Source organism: Loxodonta africana, chromosome 5 (assembly GCF_030014295.1).
Source record: "Loxodonta africana isolate mLoxAfr1 chromosome 5, mLoxAfr1.hap2, whole genome shotgun sequence".
In the NCBI taxonomy this organism is placed as follows: domain Eukaryota; kingdom Metazoa; phylum Chordata; class Mammalia; order Proboscidea; family Elephantidae; genus Loxodonta; species Loxodonta africana.
The window spans coordinates 64,052,368-64,076,318 of NC_087346.1; the positions used below are offsets into that span (position 1 = coordinate 64,052,368).

The window sequence follows — 23,951 nt, forward strand, 5'->3', positions numbered from 1 at the left end:
ATACACAATGTCGTTAAAACACAGCATCCTTTTTTCTTACTGCCACTCTCCCTCTCCCCCAAAATTTAATTTTTGGAAGGAACAAATCTAAGACATTACCTGTTCTAAATCAGGAAGTGAATCAAATCACCCTTACCTCCACGTTCCCCTTTTCCTTAAAAAAGCTTTTGATTAAAGAGACAAAAATCTAAGAAGGGCAAAAAGGAAGAAGAAGAAGAAGAAGAATGTGCTGTCTTTTAAAGGGAGTGATAGTTGGGCCGAGGAGGAGAGGCCATTTATTAAACCAACTTGTACTGAATAATGTATGTGCTGAGCACCGTTTGCTATGGTGAAGCTAAAATGAATAATCTAGCTCTCCTGCCATCAACAGCTCACAGCTTTGTACAAAAAACAGACATTACATAATTACAAAGAATGTGACAAGTACTATAATAGGGATATGCAGTGTAGGGTAAAATAAAGAAACAGGAATTAAATGAAGTAAATAAACCAGTGGTCTCTTTGATGATCAAGAATTCTCAACAATCTGAGAAGCCACCCTCCAAAATTCCACCTGAAAATCACTTCAATATTTTAGATGATGACATAATTGTTTTCTTTGCAGTGAACATCTGTTAAATATTTAGTTAAATCATGTAAGATTTAGAAGTCAGTAAATAAGTATTTAAGAGACTCGAAACCATTATATTAGTATTTTTGTGTTAAAGAACCTATGCATACTTGCTATTTAGCTGTTGGTAATGCTTCAGATAATTTCCCCTATTATCAGAGTAACAGGCTGGCCTTGTGATTCTATTTTAAAGTACTTAATTGAGTAATTGATTCAGACTTGAGGTTTTAAGTGGCAGGTTAATAAACCTAACATGTGCAGGGATGCCTTTCTTAGTCAAACATTTACTGTTTCTTATGTGCCAGGCACTCTGCTAGCAACCAGGCTACCAGAACAAATAAAGTACAGTTCCCAAAAAACTCATGTTTTTGAACAGGAAACAGACAGTTGTGTAAATAATTACAATGTCTGTGTCAAGTGCTTCAATAGTATTAGGCACAGAAGTGGCACAAAGAAAATAGGAATTAAATGAAGAAAAGAGAACAAAAACAAGGAGTTTAACAGAGCAAGAGCAAGAAATAATATTCAGAACAATTGCTGACATTTGAAAACCCAGATTTTCCCCTCTGTGAATTCTTACCTGGGTACTGCCACGGAGTCCTCAGTAGTCATGAGTCCTAGCTGTCCATCGCTCCCTGCACCCCAAGAAAAAAGCTGGCCCCGGTCACTGAGGGCCAGACTGTGGGACTCGCCACATGCCACATGGACAATATGCTGATCTGCCAAAGCTCCAATTTGCTCTGCAAGAGATCAAACCAAAGGAGGAAAATGTACAGTCCAGAAAACAGGCATGGTGCTACTCTTACATAGAATTGTCTTCCCAGGCAGCTTGGTTTTTATATAGAGCAAAAAAAAAAAAAAAAATCTATAGAGATTATAAATTTTATATATTTCAGAAGCTATCAATTTCGATCCAAGCTTCACTGAGTAGCACACGTCTATACTAGCACACACATTCCAGGTGCTCCCTCAACCAGTATAGCCATGTGCTTGGCCCTCTGCAATCCCGGGAGAAACCCAAAGGTTTACTATTTAGAGATGTTGAACCAGAGAGGTCCAAGTGAGAGTGGAGTAAGGCAAATTACTAAAAGCATTGAGACTGAGTGAAATTCTGCAATTCTGCCTACAAACAATGAAATACCTCTAAACACACACACACACACACACACACACACACACACACTTTACCTCAATCAGTTCCAAAACACTGTGTCAGTCTTACACACATAGAGCAGAAGATAGGAAGATTTCTCTCTGGGAAAATTGGCCCAAGAGAAAAGACCCAAAGATACACTGACATTTGTGAGTCTCCTCAATGAAATGCCCCGTTTCCCACCAGACGACAAGTCTTTTTCACAAACAGAGAGAGCCCCATTCAGATTTTAGTGACTCAGTCTTAAATATAAAAGGCCTGCCAAGGATCACTATATATGTAAAGAAAAACTTTAACATAAAAGACAAAGAGCAAAATAAACAGAAGAAAATGAACTCTGAAGAAACAGATCATACAGGAAACAAAGATTTTTAAAAAAAAAATCTTTAGAGAAATAAGAGAAGGTATTTCAATTCATGAACTAAGAAGGTGCTATAGAAAAGGAGCATTCAACAGTCAAAAAAACAAGCAAACAAAAATATGTTGGAAATCAAAGTGCAGCAGTGTAAATTAAAAAAAAAAAAAAAAAAAACCTTCAAAAGCAGAATGGGAAGTTAGAGTAGAAGAAATGTTCTGGAAAACAGAACAAAAAGACAAAGAAGAAACCAGATAACTGGGAGCTCCTAAAAATCAAACACCTATGCTCATCCAAAGACTTCACCAAAAGAGTAAAAAGATTACCTACAGACTGGGAAAAAGTTTTCAGCTATGACATTTCCGACCAGCGTCTGATCTCTAAAATCTACATGATACTGCAAAACTCAACTACAAAAAGACAAATAACCCAATTAAAAAATGGGCAAAGGATATGAACAGACACTTCACTAAAGAAGATATTCAGATAGCTAATAGATACATGAGGAAATGCCCACAATCATCAGCCATTAGAGAAATGCAAATCAAAACTACAATGAGATTCCATCTCACTCCAACAAGTCTGGCATTAATCCAAAAAACACAAAATAATAAATGTTGGAGAGGTTGTGGAGAGACTGAAACACTTAAACACTGCTGGTGGGAATGTAGAATGGTACAACCACTTTGGAAATCGATTTGGTGCTTCCTTAAAAGACTAGAAATAGAACTACCATATGATCCAGCAATCACACTCCTCGGAATATATCCTAGAGAAATAAGAGCCTTTACATGAACAGATACATGCACACCCATGTTCACTGCAGCACTGTGTACAATAGCAAAAAGATGGAAGCAACCAAGGTGCCCATCAACGGATGAATGGATAAATAAATTATGGCATAGTCCCACAATGGAATATTACACATCGATAAAGAACAATGATGAATCCCTGAAACATTTCATAACATGGAGGAATCTGGAAGGCATTATGCTACGTAAAATTAGTCAGTTGCAAAAGGACAAATATTGTATAAGACCACAGTTATAGGAATACGAGAAGATAATATTCTTATAGGAACAGAGAAGAGAATATTCTTTGATGCTTACAAGAGGGGGTAGGGAGGAAGGGAGAGGGTTTTCACTAATTAGGTAGTAGATAGGTACTTTTTAGGTGAAGGGAAAGACAACACACAATACAGTGGAGGTCAGCACAACTGGACTAAACCATAAGCAAAAAGGTTTCCTGAATAAACTAAATACTTTGAAGGCCAGCATAGCAGGGGCAGGGGTTTGGGGACCATGGTTTCAGGGGACATCTAAGTCAATTGGCATAATAAAATCTATTAAGAAAACATTCTGCATCCCACTTTGGAGAGTGGCATCTGGGGTCTTAAACACTAGCAAGTGGCCATCTAAGATGCATCAATTGGTCTCAACCCACCTGCATCAAAGGAGAATGAAGAACATCAAGGACACGAGGTAATTATGAGCCCAAGAGGCAGAAACAGCCACATAAAGCAGAGACTACATTAGCCTGAGAACAGAAGAACTAGATGGTGCCTGGCTACAACCAATGACTGCCCTGACAGGGAACACAATAGAGAATCCCTGAGGGAGCAGGACAGCAGTGGGATGCAGAAACCAAATTCTTGTAAAAGACCAGACTTAATGGTATGGCTGAGACAAGAAGGACCCTGGAGGTCATGGTCCCCAGACCTTCTGTTAGCCCAAGACAGGAACCATTCCCAAAGCCAACTCTTCAGACAGGGATTGGACTGGACTACGGGAAAGAATGAGCTTCTTGCATCAAGTAGACACATGAGGCTATGTTGGCATCTCCTGTCTGAAGGGGAGATGAGGGGGTCAAAAGCTGGCGGAATAGACACAAAAAGAAAGGGTGAAGGGGAGGATTGTGTCTCATTGGGGGAGAGCAATTAGTTAGCAAGGTGTTTATAATTTTCGTATGAGAGTCCAACTGGATTTGTAAACTTCCACTTACAGCACAATAAAAATTAAAAAAAAAAAATCAGAGAGAAAAGATAAGAGATTAGAGGATTATTCAAAGAGGTCTAACATCTGAAAAACAGGACTTCCAAAAACAGAGAATGGGGAAAACACAAGGCAGAAAAATCATAAAAAAAGAAAAACAAGAAATTTTTCAGAACTGAAGCACAAGAGTTTCACACTAAAAAGACCAATTAAGTACCCAGAACAATGAATAATAAGAGACCCACTTTAGAGCACTTCATCTTGAAATTTCATAACACCAAGACAGATTCTCAAGTTTGTAAGAAAGAAAAAAACTTTATATACTACAGAACAGAGATTAGAAAGACACTAGATTTCTCAGAAGCAACACTGGAAACTAGAAGACAATGGACCGACGCTTTCATGAAACTGAGGGAAAATGACTTCTAACTGAGACATCTATTTCAAGCCAACTATGTATCAAATGGAAATGCTGGTGGTATAGTGGTTAAGTGCTACAGCTGCTAACCAAGAGGTTGGCAGTTTGAATCTGCCAGGCGCTCCTTGGAAACTCTATCGGGCAGTTCTACTCTGTCCTATAGGGTAGCTATGAGTCGGAATCGAATCCACGGCAGTGGGTTTTTGGGTTTTGGATGCATCAAATATGGGGAGAGGAAAAAAAGGACAATTTTCAGACATGTAAGGCACTCCAGAGGAACCCCGGTGATGTAACAGTTGAATGCTAGGCTGCTAATCAAAGGTTGGTAGTTCAAACCCACCCAGCAGCTCCACAGGAGAAAAGACCTGGCAATCTGCTCCCGTAAAGATTATAGGCTCAACAGTATAGCAGGGGCAGGGGTTTGGGGATCATGATTTCAGGGGACATCTAAGTCAATTGGCATAATGAAATCTATTAAGAAAACGTTCTGCATCCCACTTTGAAGAGTGGCGTCTGGGGTCTTAAACGCTAGCAAACAGCCATCTAAGATGCATCAATTGGTCTCGACCCACCTGGATCAAAGGAGAATGAAGAACACCAAGGACACAAGGTAATTACGAGTCGAAGAGACAAAAAGGGCCACATGAACCACAGACTACATCAGCCTAAGACCAGAAGAACTAGATGGTGTCCGGCTACAACCGATGACTGCCCTGACAGGGAACACAACAGAGAACCCCTGAGGGAGCAGGAGAGCAGTGGGATGCAGACCCCAAATTCTCATGAAAAGACCAGACTTAATGGCCTGACTGAGACTGGAATGACCCCGGTGGTCATGGCCCCCAGACCTTCTGTTGTCCCAGGACAGGAACCATTCCCAAAGCCAACTCTTCAGACATGGACTGGACTGGACAATGGGTAGGAGAGGGATGCTAGTAAGGAGTGAGCTTCTTAGAACAGGTGGACACTTGAGACTATGTTGGCATCTCCTGCCTGGAGAGGACATGAGAGGGTAGAGGGGATTACAAGCTGGCGAAATGGACACGAAAAGAGAGAGTGGAGGGAGAGAGAGGGCGGTCTCATTAGGGGGAGGGTAATTGGGAGTATGTAGCAAGGTGTACAGAAACCCTGGTGGCATAGTGGTTAGGTGCTATTATAGCTGCGAACCAAAGGGTCGGCAGTTCAAATTCACCAGGCGCTCCTTGGAAACTCTATGGGGAAGTTCTGCTCTGTCCTATAGGGTCACTATGAGTTGGAATCAACTTGACGGCACTGGGTTTGGGTTTTTTTTTTTTTTTCGGTTTAGCAAGGTGTATATAAGTTTTTATGTGAGAGACTGACTTGATTTGTAAACTTTCACTTAAGGCACAATAAAAATTATAAAAAAAAATGAAGAACACCAAGTTCACACGACAACTAAGAGTCCAAGAGACAAAAGGGCCACATGAACCAGAGACCTATATCATCCTGAGACCAGAAGAACTAGTTGGTGCTCGGCCACAATCGATGACTGCCCTGACAGGGAGCACAACAGAGAATCCCTGCGGGAGCAGGAGATCAGTGGGATGCAGACCCCAAATTCTCATAAAAAGACCAGACTTAATGGTCTGACTGAGACTAGAGGAAGCCCAGGGGTCATGGCCCCCAAACCTTCTGTTGGCACAGGACAGGAACCATCCCTGAAGACAACTCAACAGACATGAAAGGGACTGGACAGTGGGTAGGAGAGAGATGCTGATGAAGAGTGAGCTAATTATATCAGGTGGACACTTGAGACTGTGTTGGCATCTCCTGTCTGGAGGGGGGATGGGAGGATAGAGAGAGTTGGAGGCTGGCAAAATTGTCACGAAAGGAGAGACTGGAAGGGCTGACTCATTAGGGGGAGAGCAAGTGGGAGTACGGAGTAAGATGTATATAAACTTATATGTGACAGTCTGACTTGATTTGTAAACGTTCACTTGAAGCTCAATAAAAGTTAATAAAGAAAAAAAAATTATAAAGAAAGAAAGATTACAGGCTCAACAAACCTACTGGGCAGTTCTACTCTGTCACATGGGGTTAGTATCAGTCAAAATCCACTTGAGTGCACCTAACAACAAGGCTCTCAAAATATTTTACCTCTCATGTCACCTTCCTCAAAAAGCTACTGGTAGATGCGTTTCTTCAAAATAAAGGAAAACTCAGGATCCAGGAAAGAGGTAAAGAACATTCCCAGGACAGCTATGCAGCCGGTCAGAGTGCACAGCTGAGGGAAGGTCTCCAAGGTGAAAAACAAAGCACTACCTGATGAGTTTTACAGTATCATGAGATTTCTGTCAGAGAGTACAGAGGTAAATTATTCATTGTTACTATGCAAAAGAAAAAAAATATTATTAACTCCATGAGAAACAAAATGCTATATAGGAAATCATGGCACATCAAGTCATAGTAGCCAAAGAAATATAATTTACGTAGCTAAAAATAATTAGCAATTAAATTCTCAAAATTGATTAAAAAAAATCAACTCTTTGAGATGGGTGAGGTATCATGTATCTAGGGATAATGATGAGGAAAGAGTAAGTAGAGAATATGAGAACTCAATTCTAATCTTCCCCAATCTCAAGTCTCCAGATAATGTCCAACATTGAAAAATTAAGAAATAGCATTATAAAAGCATGTTATTCAAAATACGGAGCTAAATATCAAAACAAAGCTGTAGGAGTTGAAAGTGAGAGTTTCTGGGAGTGACACTCAACAGTGGGGGTAGGTGAGATAAGGGAAATGCTATTTGACTTAAACAGAGTTTAACAGTATAAGCATATCATCTGAAAACTATAAAACTTTTTTTTAAAATATGCTCACGTCAGAGGAAACTCCATATAAAGAGAAAGATGCTGTACTACATCTTTTTTCTCTCTACTTAGCTACTAGATTCTCACTTCTCAACCCAGCCTTGCCCCAAACACTAAGAACAATCCTGTTTTTACTTTGGAAAAGTTTAAGGAACTCCTACAAAAGCAGCTCAGGTGACTCAAAATCCTTATCTGTGCTCTAAAGGCCAAATTCCAGGACCAAGTTTCAGGACTTGGTCAACCGTTATGTTCTTCCGGGCCTGGGTACCAGGCCTGTGACTGAGGCCTAAATCCCGATACGCGACTTTCTGATGCCAGCCATTAACCTTGCCTGCGTGAAAGCTGGCATACCCTAACATGAAACTGGAGCACTGATGGCGTGTGCAGTGGTTAAGAGCTCGACTGCTAACCAAAAGGTTGTGTTACCGGAATAAGGTCCTTGCCTCTCACTGGTCAAGAATGAGCAGGTAAGGCACATAGTTTTTCACACCAGCAAAGTTTTATTGAAGAGGCTTACAAGTGAAGGGCCTAAAGCAATGCTTACTCTCATCTCACAGAACAAAAGATGGGCCTGAGTTTTTAAAAGTTCTCAGGCAGGAAAAGATTCATGTTTATTCATAGATACAGGTGGGGATATGTTATCTAAGGTGCGCAGCAGCTTTCCAAGATGGCTCCTATCCTGGAGGCCTCTGGGATTCGTAGCAGGACTTATCATGGGGTGTTGGTGCCTGCGCAGTCTTTTGCTCCCAGGGTTCGATTCCCCCGCTGGGGTGGTAGCCCCTCACTGCCCCTGATGGAAGGTCACACAGCAGTCATGGGTGGATGTTCTGTGCATGTACCTGGGCCTGGTTTTCTCCAGTTGCTTCTGAAAGGCAACTTTAAAGAAGTTTGCGTGCTATTTTTATTTAGATACCCTGCCCCATTGTTCTGGGGAATGGCTTTGTTTCTGTGCCCTGGCCTATTTCTTGTTACTTTGTTTGCAGATTTGGGGGCCCCTCTGTTCTCTGCCTTACTAAGTCTCTAGGTTCCACACTCAACGCCCTATTACCTCCCTGATAAAAAAAAATATAGTATATTTCTCTTTTACTTGCTTCTTCTCTAACCACACCAGTCTCTTTGCTATTTCTCAAATAGGCACCCTCCGATCTCAGGGCCTTTGCTCCCTGTCTTAGTTGGCAGTTCAAATCCACGAGCCACTCCTTGGAAACCCTATGGGGAAGTTCTAGTCTGTCCTATAGGGTTGCTACGCGTCAGAATCGACTCAATGGCAACAAGTTTAACACGACATTACTAAGTTTCTCCAGTGTCCTGACAGGACACTATCTATCTAATTTTCCATGTATTTCCTCACCCCAAAATCTGTCAATAGCATCCCTCTTAATCTTGTCTTTACCACAGCTGAGTAGTGATAAATGAGCAAAGCTAGATTCCAGTTACCTGTCATTCCCAGCCTGGTCAAGCCATCTGCAAACCAATTCCTGTTCCATCACACATCAGCCACAAAAACAGACCTCAAACCATCACCACTACCACCACAAAATATACAGCCCAAAAGGCAGAGGTACTGGTTAGATGTGTAAGGGTTTGTGGAACGGTAAACCACTGACTGCATCAAGTCCAACTTACTTTATTTTTCCTAGGAACCTGAGCTCATCTGATTCAGGCTGAGGAATCTGTCACAGTGGAAGCATAATCTATTTCCACAATCTCCTCCTAGGTCAGGCCAATATGCAGATGAATGCTCCATTCACACCTCTCACTGAATACTCCCCTGCCCCAGTTGGGAACATTCAGGCTGAGGTGCACATTTCCATATGCAGTCTCTTCTGATTCACTCTGTCAAGACTGAGTGCTATATTTTGCAGATCATGACAGAACCTCAACCCACACGTTAAAATAATTAAACACACTGAAGAAACATTTGGCATTTTTAGAGGATAAAAGTATATTTTCTCTCTGATCCTCTCACAGCAACACCTTAAAGTCTTTAGCAATGTTATCAACTCTGAACAAGCCGTGGTAATAGGACAGAACAGTAACAAATGTGGATGCTGCTTAGAGCAAGTCAGCAGTTCAACTGGACTTAGTTTTTAGGATTATTTCTACTTGGCTTCTGAGCTCATCATCATTTTTAAATTTTTTTAATTTATAGTAAATTTTGCACCAGACCACCAAAGGATGGTAATAGAGAAGGATGACATGAGCCTAGAGGGTAGGTAGATGATGGTGGTATCTAGCCCTTGCAACAACCCCTATGGGGCAAGGGCACTATAACTGGAACCAGCTCCAAAACCGTAAGTAGTTTGGCCAAGGTTCACAGCTAATACTGGTAGAAGTAGGGCTGGAATCCAGGTCTGTCTGGCTTCAAACCCACTATACCTGCAACGTCTTTACTCACGGAGAAGGGCCAGACAGATTTCAAATTGGCAAAAGTAACCTACAGAGTCAAGAGTCTACATATAAATAATAGGATATTGACTCTTTTCCCTCAGTGTCTATTCAGATGAGAAACATATCCAATGGCTTATAGTTTATAACATGGGCAGCTGGTTGGAAAGCATATACAAAATGTGTGAAAGGTTGAACAATATTTAGTACTAAATTTTTAACTAACAAAACTAAAACAAAATTAATCGTCAGCAATTGGTATGACAAAGGGGTTAAACTTTCATCACTTAGATGTCTCCTTTCTGAGTTTCCCCGAATTGTCTAAGATTACACTTTCCTTTAACATCAGAAAAGGAAAAGGCAGAGCCATGCTGTGGGAAATACAGAGATTTGCCCTGCCTTTCTGTAGATTCCAAATCTTCACATTCACCCCCAGTTCTGATTTCTTGTTCCTACTGAACTCTCGCTTTCATTCACATATTGCTTGCTGCTGCTGTATTCTGCTCTCCAATAGCCATTTTTTCTGCAAAGTACCATCCATCCAGGTTGTAGGGTACAGCAGACTTTTACTGAAAGTTCGGCATGAGGAAGATAACTGTATCTACTCAATTCCCTGCCCTGAGAACTTCCCAGAACTTGCCTCTCCTGGTCCCCTGGCCTGCCACAACGTGACTGGGCTCTCTCTCCCTCATTTTCTTTGATTCTGTGTCTGAAAGGTCCCGTTCCTAAGCCATATCCCAATTATTTATTTGTAAAATAATTTATCCCAATTAGTTAATTACTTAGGGCTAAACATTTTTGGAGGTCTTGGCCTTTGAGGTGCTTAACGGGGTCTCTCCTTTTTAGTCCTCCAGTCTATGCACTGCCATAGCTGTGCCTGTCTCTGGGGCCAAATGGCAGGAGAAATGGAGAGAAAAACATGGTAAACTCACTGCCAGTTCAATGGTACTTTGAATTCTCATCTTCTTTCTCAATCCACCTGCCACTATTTGCTGACGGAGTCCTTATATAGCTGCTCCATGCATTCTGTCCAGGTTTCATAGTTGCATTCAGTGGAAGAGAAAAAAGGAATATGCTTACTCAATCTTACTCCAGAGCCAGTTTAAAAAAAATAACATTTTTTTCTTCCTGCTATATATATATATATATTTTAAATCAGAAAAAGTCCACAGTGTGTCTTCGTTCAATGTGTCTAAGTGAAAAAAATTCAAAGGCACAGCTCTCCCACGAATGCTGCAAGAACTAAAAATGGACTTAGCCTTCCTACACAGTAAAGGACTAGATTCCTGGAGGCAGGCAGTATCTCTGAGGAGCTGAGGCGTCATTGAAGTTATCTGAGCATACCCGGCACCAATTTATTTAATCCCACGTATGACTGCCCAACTTAAAAAAATCAATAAACCAAATCTTCTAAACTAAAGAAAGAGAGAAAAAGATCACTTACGGTAAGAGTTCAGAGTGGTGTTTCTCAGTTCAGGGACTAATGTCTCAAATGACTGCCAAAGTTTTAATTAAAAAAATTACAATGTTATAACACATATTTAAGAAAAGGAAAACATAAACTACTATATTTCACGCAAATGGATGCACGCATCATATGTTTTTTGCCAACTGCTATGCCAGAACTGTTTTACTTAACTTCATTGTTTCTACAAGTTATTACATGTTGAGCGCACTATGTGAAAAATACAGTAGTTGTTTCAAAATGATTGGGGGAGTTCACGGACATTTAAAAGCATCATCATCCTTTATGAGGGCAATGGAATAGAGTGGAGAAAGGATATATGAATTAGAGAAGTGACAGAACCAAGACAGGTCCATTTAGAAAATAAATCAATCTCTGCTAGATCCGCTAACAAAAACAGAACATGAATCCTCTTTCAAAATAAAAACCTACTCCCCTAATTTTCACCAAAAAACAAAAACCCTTTGCCGTTGAGTCGATTCTAACTCACAGTGACCCTATAGGACAGAGCAGAACTGCCTCATAGGGCTTCCGAGTGGTGGCTGGTAGATTCGAACTTCGGACCTTTTGGTTAGCAGCCAAGCTCTTAACCAATACACCACCAGGACTCCTAATTTTCACCACACGCCACAATTACCCAGTAGTACTATTCTCCCTCCTTAGAGATTAAGTAATTTAACTTTGGTCTTCTTAGACAGCAGCCAATACCCATAAACTGACCCAAAAGAGAATAAAAAGCCCTCTATACCAAGTCACAGAACACACACTGAGAAGCTGAGATGTATATGTGTGTGTGTGTGTATATATATATATATTACTTTAGATGAAGGTTTACAGGACAAACTAGGTTCTCATTAAACAGTACACATATTGTTTTATGACATTGGTTAACAATCCCACAACATGACAACACTCTCCCTTCTCGACCTTGCATACCCTATCACCAGCTTTCCTGTCCCCTCCTGCCTTCTAGTCCCTGTTCCTGGGCTGGTGTGCCCCTTTAGTCTCGTTTTGTTTTATGGGCATGTCTAATCTTTGGCTGAATGGTGAACTTCATGAGTGACTTCATTACTGAGCTAAAAGGGTGTCCGGGGACCATACTCTCAGGGTTTCTCCAGTCTCTGTCAGGCCAGTAAGTCTGATCTTTTTTTGTGAGTTAGAATTTTGTTCTACATTTTTCTCCAGCTCTGCCTGGGACCCTCTTTGGGATCCCTGTCAGAGCAGTCATTGGTGGTAGCCGGGCACCATCTAGTTGTGCTGGACTCAGTCTGGTAGAGGCTGTGGAAGTTGCGATCCATTAGTTCTTGTGTCTTTAGTTTTCTTCTATCACCCTTGCTCTCGAAGGGGTGAGACCAGTGGAGTATCTTAGAGGGCAACTCATGGGCTTTTAAGACCCAGATGCTACTCACCAAAGTGAAGCTGAGATATTTTAACCGAAATCACAATAAAATACTTGTCACTCTACTTCTTTCCAAACAGGCTGTGTAAAAAGTCTATTTTTGACTTAGCACTTAAACTATTTGTGGTAAATGTAAAAATTATCTTCCATTAAATCAAAACATCGAGATACAAGTTTATTATTAACTTTCAGAAGAAAATGAAGGAAGAGCCAGCAAGTTGAAGTTATAATACAAATCCAACTTATACCTCCCAAAATAATAAATACCTAAAGTTAGTATCCCGTTAGTATAAACTTTAAGGCAGGCATAAACTTTGATCCAATGGTTATACTTCTACGAATATATCCTAAACATATAATTTACATTGCACTGTTGCTAACAGGAAACACATTTTGAAATAAATTGGGATTATACACTCTAAAATGAAATATGCAGTCATTAAAAAATAATAGATATCAATATGAACATGATTACCATCATTATCATGTTAAGACATTTATGAGATGCTAAACAGAAAAAAAAATTACAAAGCAATATGTGTGGTGCGTCCCTGTTTTTAAAACTACATTCATGGTAAAAAACAATACTGGAAGGATATATATCAAAGTGATAACAACATTTTTTTGTTCAGGATGGAGAATTAAAAGATATTTTTTATTTGCTTCTTTTTGCTTTTGGGCATACTATAAATTGTGAGCAATAAACATGTATTACTTTTGTAATACAAAAAAAAATTTTTTTAATGTTTTTAAAGAACTTCTTGCCATTTCCCTCTCCTAGTCGAATTTGTTTTCTACAGCACAAACCTTCTTCATTGAATGTAATTTAACCAGAGATCCTTCCCAAGCCTGAAAATTGCATTTCACTGATTATTTTAGCCCAGGTGCTACTTATGAGTAATGTCACCGTGGATTATTATACAAGATGTGATGTTTCTGGAAGAGTTTCCTGAAGATAGTTAATCCTACTTAATTTTTATAGAAGTGGATAAAATTTTATAATATCACGTAAAACATCCCTGCATTGGGATCCATCTACTTTACCTTTGGAATTGTAGTCATCTGTCCATTTTTCTCTTTAAAAATATGTATCTAAAAATCCCAATTAAAAGGCAGAGCTAGTAAGTTAATGTGCAACACTCAACTATATGCTCCCTAAAAGATACCCACTTTAAATCTGAAGACAGAAATACTAAAAGTAAAAGGATGGAAAAAGATCCGTAATGCTAACATTAACTAAAAGAACCACAGAAAAAAGACTTGGAAATCTGTTTCCATTAAGATTACAGGCAAGAAAAACCTATGGAGTAGTTCTACCCTGTGACACTTGGGGTTACCACCAGTCAACATTGACTCGATGACAGCTAACAACAACAGATTCAAAACAAGGGAGATTATCTCGGATAAAAAAGAACCTTTCATGATGTTCAAAGGGTCTTTTCATCAAGAAGACCTAACAATCAAATGTGTACACAGCTAATAACAGAGTTTCAAAATACATGTAGCCATAAAAAAAAAAAAAAACTTTTTTTTTTAGCCATACTATCAACTAATTTGACCTGACTGACATTTATAGCACATTCAACCCATCAACAGAAGAATATCGTATTTTTACACAGTACATGCCTTCTATCTTTGCCAACTCTGCTCTTCCCCCGTGAAGTATTTTCATAAGCTGAACTATGCCAATTTTTTTTTTTTTTTACATGTTGTTGTAAAAAAGAAAATTACAATAGCATGCTTACAAAAATACTTGACGGGGGATGGTGTGGTTGACAAACAAATGCAAAAGGCGTGTGTAATTCGTGTAAAAATACGGAACACATTCTTTTCAAGTACACCAGAGCATTTGCCAAGACCGACTATATTCTGGGCCATAAAACAAGTGTCAGAAAATTAAGAGGGCTGAAATCACACAAAATATGTACTCTAACCGCAGAAAAATTAAACTAGAAATAAATTACTGAAAGAGATCAGGAAAATTCATATATACATATAAATATTAAACAACACATTTCTAAATAACCTATGGGTCAAAGAAGAAACCATAAAGGCTATTATTACAAAGTATTCACTGAATAAAAATAAAATATATTAAATTAAAATTTGTGAAATATACCTAAAGTAGAACTTAAAGTAAATTTTTAGCATGAAATACTCATTACAGGAAAAGTCAAAAAGCAGTGATTTAAGTTTCCACATTAAGAAACCAAAAACATATAGCAAATTAAGCTCAAAGTAACTGAACGGAAAGAAATAATATAAGAGCACAAATCAGTAAAAGATAAAACGAAAAGAATGAAAACAATCACTGAAACCAAAAACTTGTTCTTTGAAAAAAGATCGATAAAATTGATAAACTTCTAATCAGAAAACAAAGAGAAGATACAAATTACCTATCTCAGAAACATAGACCTAACAGACATAAAAAGGATAATAAAATATTACAGGCAAGTTTATGCCAATAAATCTGACAACTCAGATGAAGTCTACAAATTCCTTGAAAGATGCAAGTTATGAAAGCTCACCTAATAGATAATTTGACTAGTTCTGTATCTTTTAAAAAATTTGAAACTATAGTTTAAAATGTTACCACAAACAACACTGTAGGCCCAGATGGTTTCATTAGTGATTCTACCAACCATTTAAGGAAGAAATAATAACCATTCTACACAAACTCTCAGAAAATAAAAGAGGGAACACTTTCCAACTCATTTTATGAAGCCAGCATTACTCTGATAACAAAACCAAAAGCATTATAAGAAAACCATAACCCTTATGAATATAAATGCACAAATCCTTGTCAAAATTTTTGAACTCAAAAAGCAACAATATATAAAAATTACCAAGTGGAATTTATCCCAGAAATGCAAAGTTGGTTTAATATTAAAAAGTCACCAATGTAATCTACCATCTTAACAGACGAAAAATGAAAACCCAAATGATCATTGTAATAGATTCTACAGTCTTAGACTCAAATGTTCATATGAGCTTTACATAAAATTGCTCAAATCTAGAATAAAGCTAAATGTTTATCAACCGGTGAATGGATAAACAATGTATTATATCCATAAAAAGGAATACTACTCAAACAAAACACTGCTGACTACTGATATATACAACGATGTGGATAAATCTCAGAAGCGTTATTCTAAGAAGCCAGATGCAAGACAGTACATAATATACAATTCCATTTACATAAAATTTTAGAGAAGTCAAAGCAAGAATAACAAAAAGCAGTTGGTAGGGAGATGGAATTGACTACAAGAGGGCACATGAGAAGTTTCTGGGGTGATTGAAATGTTCTCTATGATTGTGGTGGCAGTTAGCTGACTCTACAATTGTCATAACTCATTAAATTGCATACTTAAAATTAGTGAATCGTAGCTATAAATTACATCTGAATAAAGCTGATTTAAAAATAATAAAATACAGCTCACATACACATAAAAAACTGAGTGAATTTATCATATACAAGGCTCTTTAAATAGTAGGGATTAAAAGAATAAGACAGGGTTCTGCATTCAAGTTTCCTCTGACTGAAGAAGCAAACAAGGCATATGAAGTGATGTCACAGCACAGTGTGATGAAAGAAATGTGGGATGGTTAATAGTAGCCCATGTGAGCGGCACCTGACTCAGCCTGTGGATGGAAAGAGAGAGCGTCTACGTGTGTGTGTATTAGGAAACGCTTCTTGGAAGAGGTAGCGTCCAAGAAGTGTTCTGAGAGATACGCGCTGGTTATTCATTTATTCATTCATCCATCTACTCATTCGTTCAAAGTTACTCAAAGTCTACGTATCAGGAGACAGATTTAAAGATTACATTATGAGAAAAATCCAATGACGAAACTGTACATAGCACATTATGACTGTAGAGAGGATGAGTCAACACCCAGAGTGGAGTCTGTAAAGCAGTGATTCACAACAGAAAACAGACATTAGATTCCTCGAGGAACTTGTTCTAAACACACGCACCTGGGGTCCATCCCAGCCATGTGAATCAGAAAATTTAAGAAGACCAGACATCTGTATTTGGAAAAGTTGATCGGGTGATTCTGATGTTGAGAAACACTGCATTGATTTTGAACTTTTTATACACATACAGCAACCTGCTATATCAATAATAATAACAGCCAGCACTTAGTGACTTCTATGTACCACACACTGTCTTAAAAGCTTTCTATGTTTTATTTTATTTACTCCCACAACAACCCTATGAGGCAGGCACTCTTAGGAAGAGATATGCATTTTTAAGAGATCTCTCAGGCCCTCATACACACCTGGTGAGAATGTAAAATGGTACGATTGTTTTGGAAAAGCAATTGACAGCTTCTCAAAAGGTTAAACACAGAGTTACCATATGACCCCAAAATTCCACTTTCTAGGTATATAAAAAAAAAAAAAAGGTATATAGCCAAGAGAAATTAAAACATAGGTCCACATTGTGTAAAAATGTTCATAACAGCATTATTCATAATAGCCAAAAGGTGCAAACAACCCAAATGGCCATCAACTGATGAAAAGACAAAATGTGATATATCCATACAATGGAATATTATTCAGCAATAAAAAGGAATTAAGTACTAAATAAGCTACAACATGAATGAACCTTGAAAACATGCTGAGGGAAAGAAGCCAGTCACAAAAGGTCACATATTGTATGACTCCGTTTATATGAAATGTCCAGAATAGACAAATCACTAGAGGCAGAAAGTCATTTAGTGGTTGCCTAGGGCTGGGGGCAGAGGCAGGAGGGAAGCAGGGAATGACTGCTAACTGGTGCAGGGTTCCTTTTTAGGCTGATGAAAACGTCCTAAAATGGACTGTGGTGATGGTTGTACAACCCTGTGAGCATACTAAAAACCACCGAATTGTACCCCTTAAATGAGTGAATTATATGGCATGTGAATTACATCTCAATAAAGTTGTTGTAAAATAAAAAAGACATCTCAGGGCGAATAACATGTCACAGCACGAGTTAGAAGGCTGTCGTGGCAATGTAAGTGCAATTATCTACTGCAGATGCAGTCATATAAGTTCTAATTTTGGACTGCTGTTGTTAGGTGCCCTTGAGTCGATTTTGACTCATAGCTGCCCCATGTGACAAAGCAGAACTGCCCTATACGATTTTCTAGGCTGTGTCTCTTTTCAATCTTTATGGAAGCAGATTGCCAAGTCTTTCTCCTTCAGAGGCACTGGATGGTTTCAAACCATCAATCTTTCTGTTAGCAGCTGAGCACTTAACTGTTGAGCCACCAGGGCTACTTTATTTATTTATTTATTTTAAGATACTTATAGTTTTAGGAGTACAAAAAAACTCCACACATATTTGGGTAAGACAACTAACACAATGTGGGATGTAGATATTCAACGTATATAGGATCCCTAGCACAAAAAGTTTATATACCTCCAGTTGATCTCACAAATACTTAGGACCCTAAAAGCAAAGTTAGGCAAATCGTGTTGTATGAGTGCTGGCAGAATTTCTAGAGGTGACCTTTTTCTTTCTCAGGGTTTCACCTCTGTAAGACATGTATGCCATTACAAGTCAGCAGGCAAACACCTGACGGTTACAGCTGTGTGATCTTGTCTTGAAATGAATTCCCCAACAGCCATAGGAAGGAAAAATCAAATTGAGTTTTGAGCTAATTTTTTATAAAAATGGGATTCTACGTCCTTTAATCAGTAATTTTTTTGTTTGTTTCTTTTCTCAATATAATTATTCATGTATTCAAAAGAATACTTACACTGAAAGCTTCATTTACTATGTGCCACACATTGTACTAGGCACTGTGGATATAGCTTATGGGTCTTAAACAAGTATTGGCGACAGAGACACAGAAGTACAGAGAGACACACAGAGGCAGAGAGAAAGAGTTGGTGTGCACGTGTGTGTATGTGTGTGTAATATGTCAGATGGCGATAAATGCTACGAAGGAAAACATAAAATAGAGAAGGGGATGGGGGTGATGGGAAGAGTGGGAAATACACAGGGCAGTGAAAGGAAGCATCTCTAATAAGTAGACATGTGAGCAGAGACCTGAAGGAAGTGAGGGCATGAGCCACATAGAAAATCGAGGAAGAAGCCCAGAACAAACAGATGGTGCGTGGTTACCACCATTGACTGCTCTGGCAGGGATCACAATAGAGGGTCCTGGGCAGAGCAGGAGAAAAATGTAGAACAAAATTCAAAGTCTCTGAAAAAAAAAGACTAGGCTTGCTGGTCTGATAGAGACTGGAGAAACCCCAAGAGTATGGCCCCTGGACACGCTTTTAACTCAGTACTGAAGTCACTCCTTAGCTTCACCCTTCAGCCAAAGATTAGACAGGTCTATAGGCCAACGATAACACACAAGAGGAACATGCTTCATAGGTCAATTATGTATACAAGACTAATTGGCATATCAGCCCAAAAGCAAACACAAGAACGCAGGCAGGAAAGGACAAGAAAACTGTACGAATGGAAAGAGGGAACCAGGGGTGGCGAAGGGGAGAGTGTTGACACATCGTGGGGCTGGTAACCAATGTTACAAAACAATTTGTGTATTAACTGTTTAATGAGAAACTAATTTGCTCAGTACACTTCCACCTAAATGGCATTAAAAAAAAAAAAAAAAGATTAAAGTCAAATCCATCAGAAAGGATAAGGAAGGACACTATATAATGATTAAAGGGACAATACACCAAGAAGATATAACCATATTAAATATTTATGCACCCAATGACAGGGCTGCAAGATACATAAAACAAACTCTATCAGCACTGAAAGTGAGATAGACAGCTCCACAATAATAGTAGGAGACTTCAACACACCACTTTCGGTGAAGGACAGGACATCCAGAAAGAAGCTCAATAAAGACACAGAAGCTCTAAATGCCATAATCAACCAACTTGACCTTGTAGACATATACAGAACACTCCACTCAACAGCAACCAACTATACTTTCTTTTCTAGTGCACAGGGAACATTCTTTAGAATAGAGCACATATTAGGTCATAAAGCAAGCCTTAGCAGAATCCAAAATTTTGAAATATTACAAAGCATCTTCTCTGACCATAAGGCCATAAAAGTGGAAATCAATAACAGGAAAAGAAATCAAACACTTGGAAACTGAACAATAACCTGCTCAAAAAAGACTGGATTATAGAAGCCATTAAGGATGGAATAAAGAAATTCAGAGAATCCAATGAGAATGAAAACACTTCCTATCAGAACCTTTGGGACACAGCAAAAGCGGTGCTCAGAGGCCAATTTATATCAATAAATGCACACATCTAAAAAGAAGAAAGGGACAAAATCAAAGAATTATCCCTACAAATTGAACAAATAGAGAGCAACAAAAGAAACCCACAGGCACCAGAAGAAAACAAATAATAAAAATTAGAGCTGAACTAAATGAAACAGAAAACAGAAAAACAATTGAAAGAATTAACAAGACCAAAAGCTGTTTTTTTGAAAAAAGCAACAAAATTGATAAATCACTGGCCAAACTGACAAAAGAAAAACAGGAGAGGAAGCAAATAACCCAAATAAGAAATGAGATGGGTGATACTACAACAGACCCAACTGAAATTAAAAGAATCATATCAGATTACTATGAAAAACTATACTCAAACAAATTTGAAAACCTAGAAGAAATGGATGAATTCCTAGAAACACACTACATACCTAAACTAACACAAACAGAGGTAAAAAAAAAAAAAAAGAAAACCAAACAGAGGTAGAACAACTAAATAGACCCATAACAAAAGAAGAGATTGAAAAGGTAACCAAAAAACTTCCAACAAAAAAAAAAAGCCCTGGTCCGGATGGCTTCACTGCAGAGTTCTACCAAACTTTCAGAGAAGAGTTAACACCACTACTACTAAAGGTATTTCAGAGCATAGAAAAGGACGGAATACTACCAAACTCATTCTATGAAGCCACCATATCCCTGATACCAAAACCAGGTAAAGACACCACAAGAAAAGAAAATTATAGACCTACATCCCTCACGAATGTAGATGCAAAAATCCTCAACAAAATTCTAGCCAATAGAATTCAACAACATATCAAAAAAATAATTCACCATGACCAAGTGGGATTCATACCAGGTATGCAGGGATGGTTCAACATTAGAAAAACAATTAATGTAATCCACCACATAAATAAAACAAAAGACAAGAATCACATGATTTTATCAATAGATGCAGAAAAGGTATTTGACAAGTTCAACACTCATTCATCATAAAAACTCTCAGCAAAAAGGGAATAGAAGGAAAATTCCTCAACATAATAAAGGGCATTTATACAAAGCCAACAGCCAACATCACTCTAAATGGAGAGAGCCTGAAAACATTCCCATTGAGACTGGGAACCAGACAAGGATGCCCTTTATCACCACTCTTATTCAGCATTGTGCTGGAAGTCCTAGCCAGAGCAATTAGGCTAGATAAAGAAATAAAGGGCATCCAGATTGGCAAGGAAGAAGTAAAAGTATCTCTATTTGCAGATGACATGATCTTATACACAGAAAACCCGAAGGAATCCTCAAGAAAACTCCTGAAACTAATAGAAGAGTTCAGCAGAGTATCGGGATACAAGATAAACATACAAAAATCAGTTGGATTCCTCTACACCAACCAAAAGAACATCGAAGAGGAAATCACCAAATCAATGCCACTTACAGTAGCCCCCAAGAAGATAAAATACTTGGGAAAAAATCTTTCCAGAGATGTAAAAGACTTATACAAAGAAAACTACAGTACACTTCTGCAAGAAACCAAAAGAGACTTACATAAGTGGAAGAATATACCTTGCTCGTGGATAGGAAGACTTAACATTATAAAAAAGTCTATTCTACCAAAAGCGATCTATACATTTAATGCAATTCCGATCCAAATCCCAACGACATTCTTTAATGAGATGGAGAAACAAATCACCATCTTCATACAGAAGGGAAAGAGGCCCTGGATAAGTAAGGCATTACTGAAAAAGAACAAAGTGGAAGGCCTTACTTTACCTGATTTTAGAACCTATTATACCGCCACAGCAGTCAAAACAGCCTGGTACTGGTACAACAACAGATACGTGGACCAATGGAACAGAATTGAGAATCCAGACATAAATCCATTCCAATATGAGCAGTTGATATTTGACAAAGGCCCCAAAACAGTTAAATGGGGAAAAGACAGTCTTTTTAACAAATGGTGCTGGCGTAACTGGATATCCATCTGCAAAAAAATGAAACAAGACCCATACCTCACTCCATGCACAAAAACTAACTCAAAATGGATCAAAGGCCTAAATATAAAATCTAAAACGATAAAGATCATGGAAGAAAAAATATGGAAATTAGGAACCCTAATACATGGCATAAACACTATACAAAACATTATAAAGAATGTAGAAGAAAAACTAGATAACTGGGAGCTCCTAAAAATCCAACACCTATGCTCATCCAAAGACTTCACTAAAAGAGTAAAAAGACTACCTACAGACTGGGAAAAAGTTTTTACCTATGGCATTTCTGATCAGTGCCTGATCTCCAAAATCTACATGATACTGCAAAAACTCTACTGCAAAAAGACAAATAACCCAATTAAAAAATGGGCGAAAGATATAAATAGACACTTCACTAAAGAAGACATTCAGGTAGCTAACAGATATATGAGGAAATGTTCACAATCATTAGCCATTAGAGAAGTGCAGATCAAAACTACAATGAGATATCATCTCGCTCCAACAATGCTGGCATTAATCCAAAAAACACATAATAATAAATGTTGGAGAGGCTGTGGAGAGACTGGAACACTTATACACTGCTGGTGGGAAGTAAAATGGTACAACCACTTTGGAAATTGATTTGGTGCTTCCTTAAAAAGCTAGAAATAGAACTACCATATGATCCAGTAATCCCACTCCTTGGAATATATCCTAGAGAAATAAGAGCCTTTACATGAACAGATATATACACACCCATGTTTATTGCAGCACTGTTTACAATAGCAAAAAGATGGAAGCAACCAACGTGCCCATCAATGGATGAATGGATAAATAAATTATGGTGTATTCATGCAATGGAATACTATGCATCCATGAAGAGCAGTGAGGGATCTGTGAAACATTTCATAACATGGAGGAACCTGGAAGGCTTTAGGCTGAGTGAAATTAGTCAGTTGCAAAAGGACAAATATTGTATAAGACCACTATTATAAGAACTTGAGAAATAGTTTAAACTGAGAAGAAAACATTCATTCATGGTTACGAGAAGGGGGAGGGAGGGAGGGTGGCAGAGGGGCATTCACCAATTAGATAGTAGATAAGAACTTAACAGAAAAAAAAAGAAACTGGAGGAAGAACATTCCAAGATTATGGACTAACAAGTGTAAACATTCTCAGGAGAGGGTAATGAGGCCAGTGTGACTGGAACAGAACGGGTGAGGGGAAGAGTGATAAGAGACAAACCATGAAATCACTGGAAGATTCTGAGGAGACGAGTAATATGCCCATGACCGTGTGGTGCAGTGTCAGGGCAGAAACAGGCAGAACAGTTAGACTACTGCAATAATCCAGAAGAGAGATGATGATAACTTGGCCTGGAGGCAGCAGGGAGGTGGGAAGAGGTATTAGATTCTGGATATATTCTCAAGACAGTTCCTATGTATATGGAGGACTTTGCTGATGAACTAGATGTGAAATGTAAAGAGAGACAGAGGGGAATCAGGAATAACTCCAAGGTTTATGCCCTGAAGAATGGAGATACCATTTACTGAGATGGCGAAAACAGCATGAAGAACAGGTGTAAGGGAGAAAATCCATTTTGCTTTGGATATGTTAAGTTTAACACACCAACTAGACATCCAAGAGAAGATTTTAAAATGGACATCAAGTCAGGAACCAGATTAGTCGAGGACAGAAATAATTTGAGTCAATAGTTTAAAGCTTTATCTTGTGACCATCTGCTATATTTATTCAACCTATTCTCTATTTTTTATTCTCCAGAGGATGAGCAGGCTCTGTCCATTATTTTGGTATTAAAAATACTGCTGCAATACATATCCTTAGACCTATCTCCTTACGCTACATGTGCACATTTCTGCATAAGGAAGCTTCCTAAAAATGGAACTACTCATTCAAAAGGTATGAACACTAAAGTGTTCATTAAATGTAGCCAGTTGATCTACAAAAACATTGTAGCAGTTCACACTTCCTCTGTTTGAGCATGAGAGCATTCATCTTCCTACACAGGGAGCACTGGGCATTATTACTCTTTTAAAATTTCTGCCAATCAAATGGATGATGAAACATTACTGCATTTTAATTTCCATTTCCCTGAACATGTCTGCACATATTCATTG

The 23,951-nt window shown here is 38.5% G+C and overlaps 1 protein-coding gene across 15 annotated transcripts in view; it reads right to left on the reverse strand.

Annotated features, from left to right (window-relative positions):
- The window catches only part of HERC3 (HECT and RLD domain containing E3 ubiquitin protein ligase 3), a 136,024-nt gene that overhangs the window by 78,296 nt on the left and 33,777 nt on the right, over positions 1-23,951 (reverse strand). For 13 of the 15 annotated variants that reach the window (XR_010322051.1, XR_010322052.1, XM_064285568.1 and 10 more), the window contains one exon: positions 1,191-1,350. Coding sequence is in view for 13 of the 15 variants with exons in the window: in XM_064285568.1 (XP_064141638.1) it covers positions 1,191-1,350 (160 nt within the window). In the remaining 2 variants the exon portion in view is untranslated. Of the gene's footprint in view, positions 1-1,190; positions 1,351-10,678; positions 11,154-11,190; positions 11,243-23,951 lie in introns of those variants that run through there. The other 2 variants (XM_064285565.1, XM_064285566.1) reach the window with 2 other exon arrangements.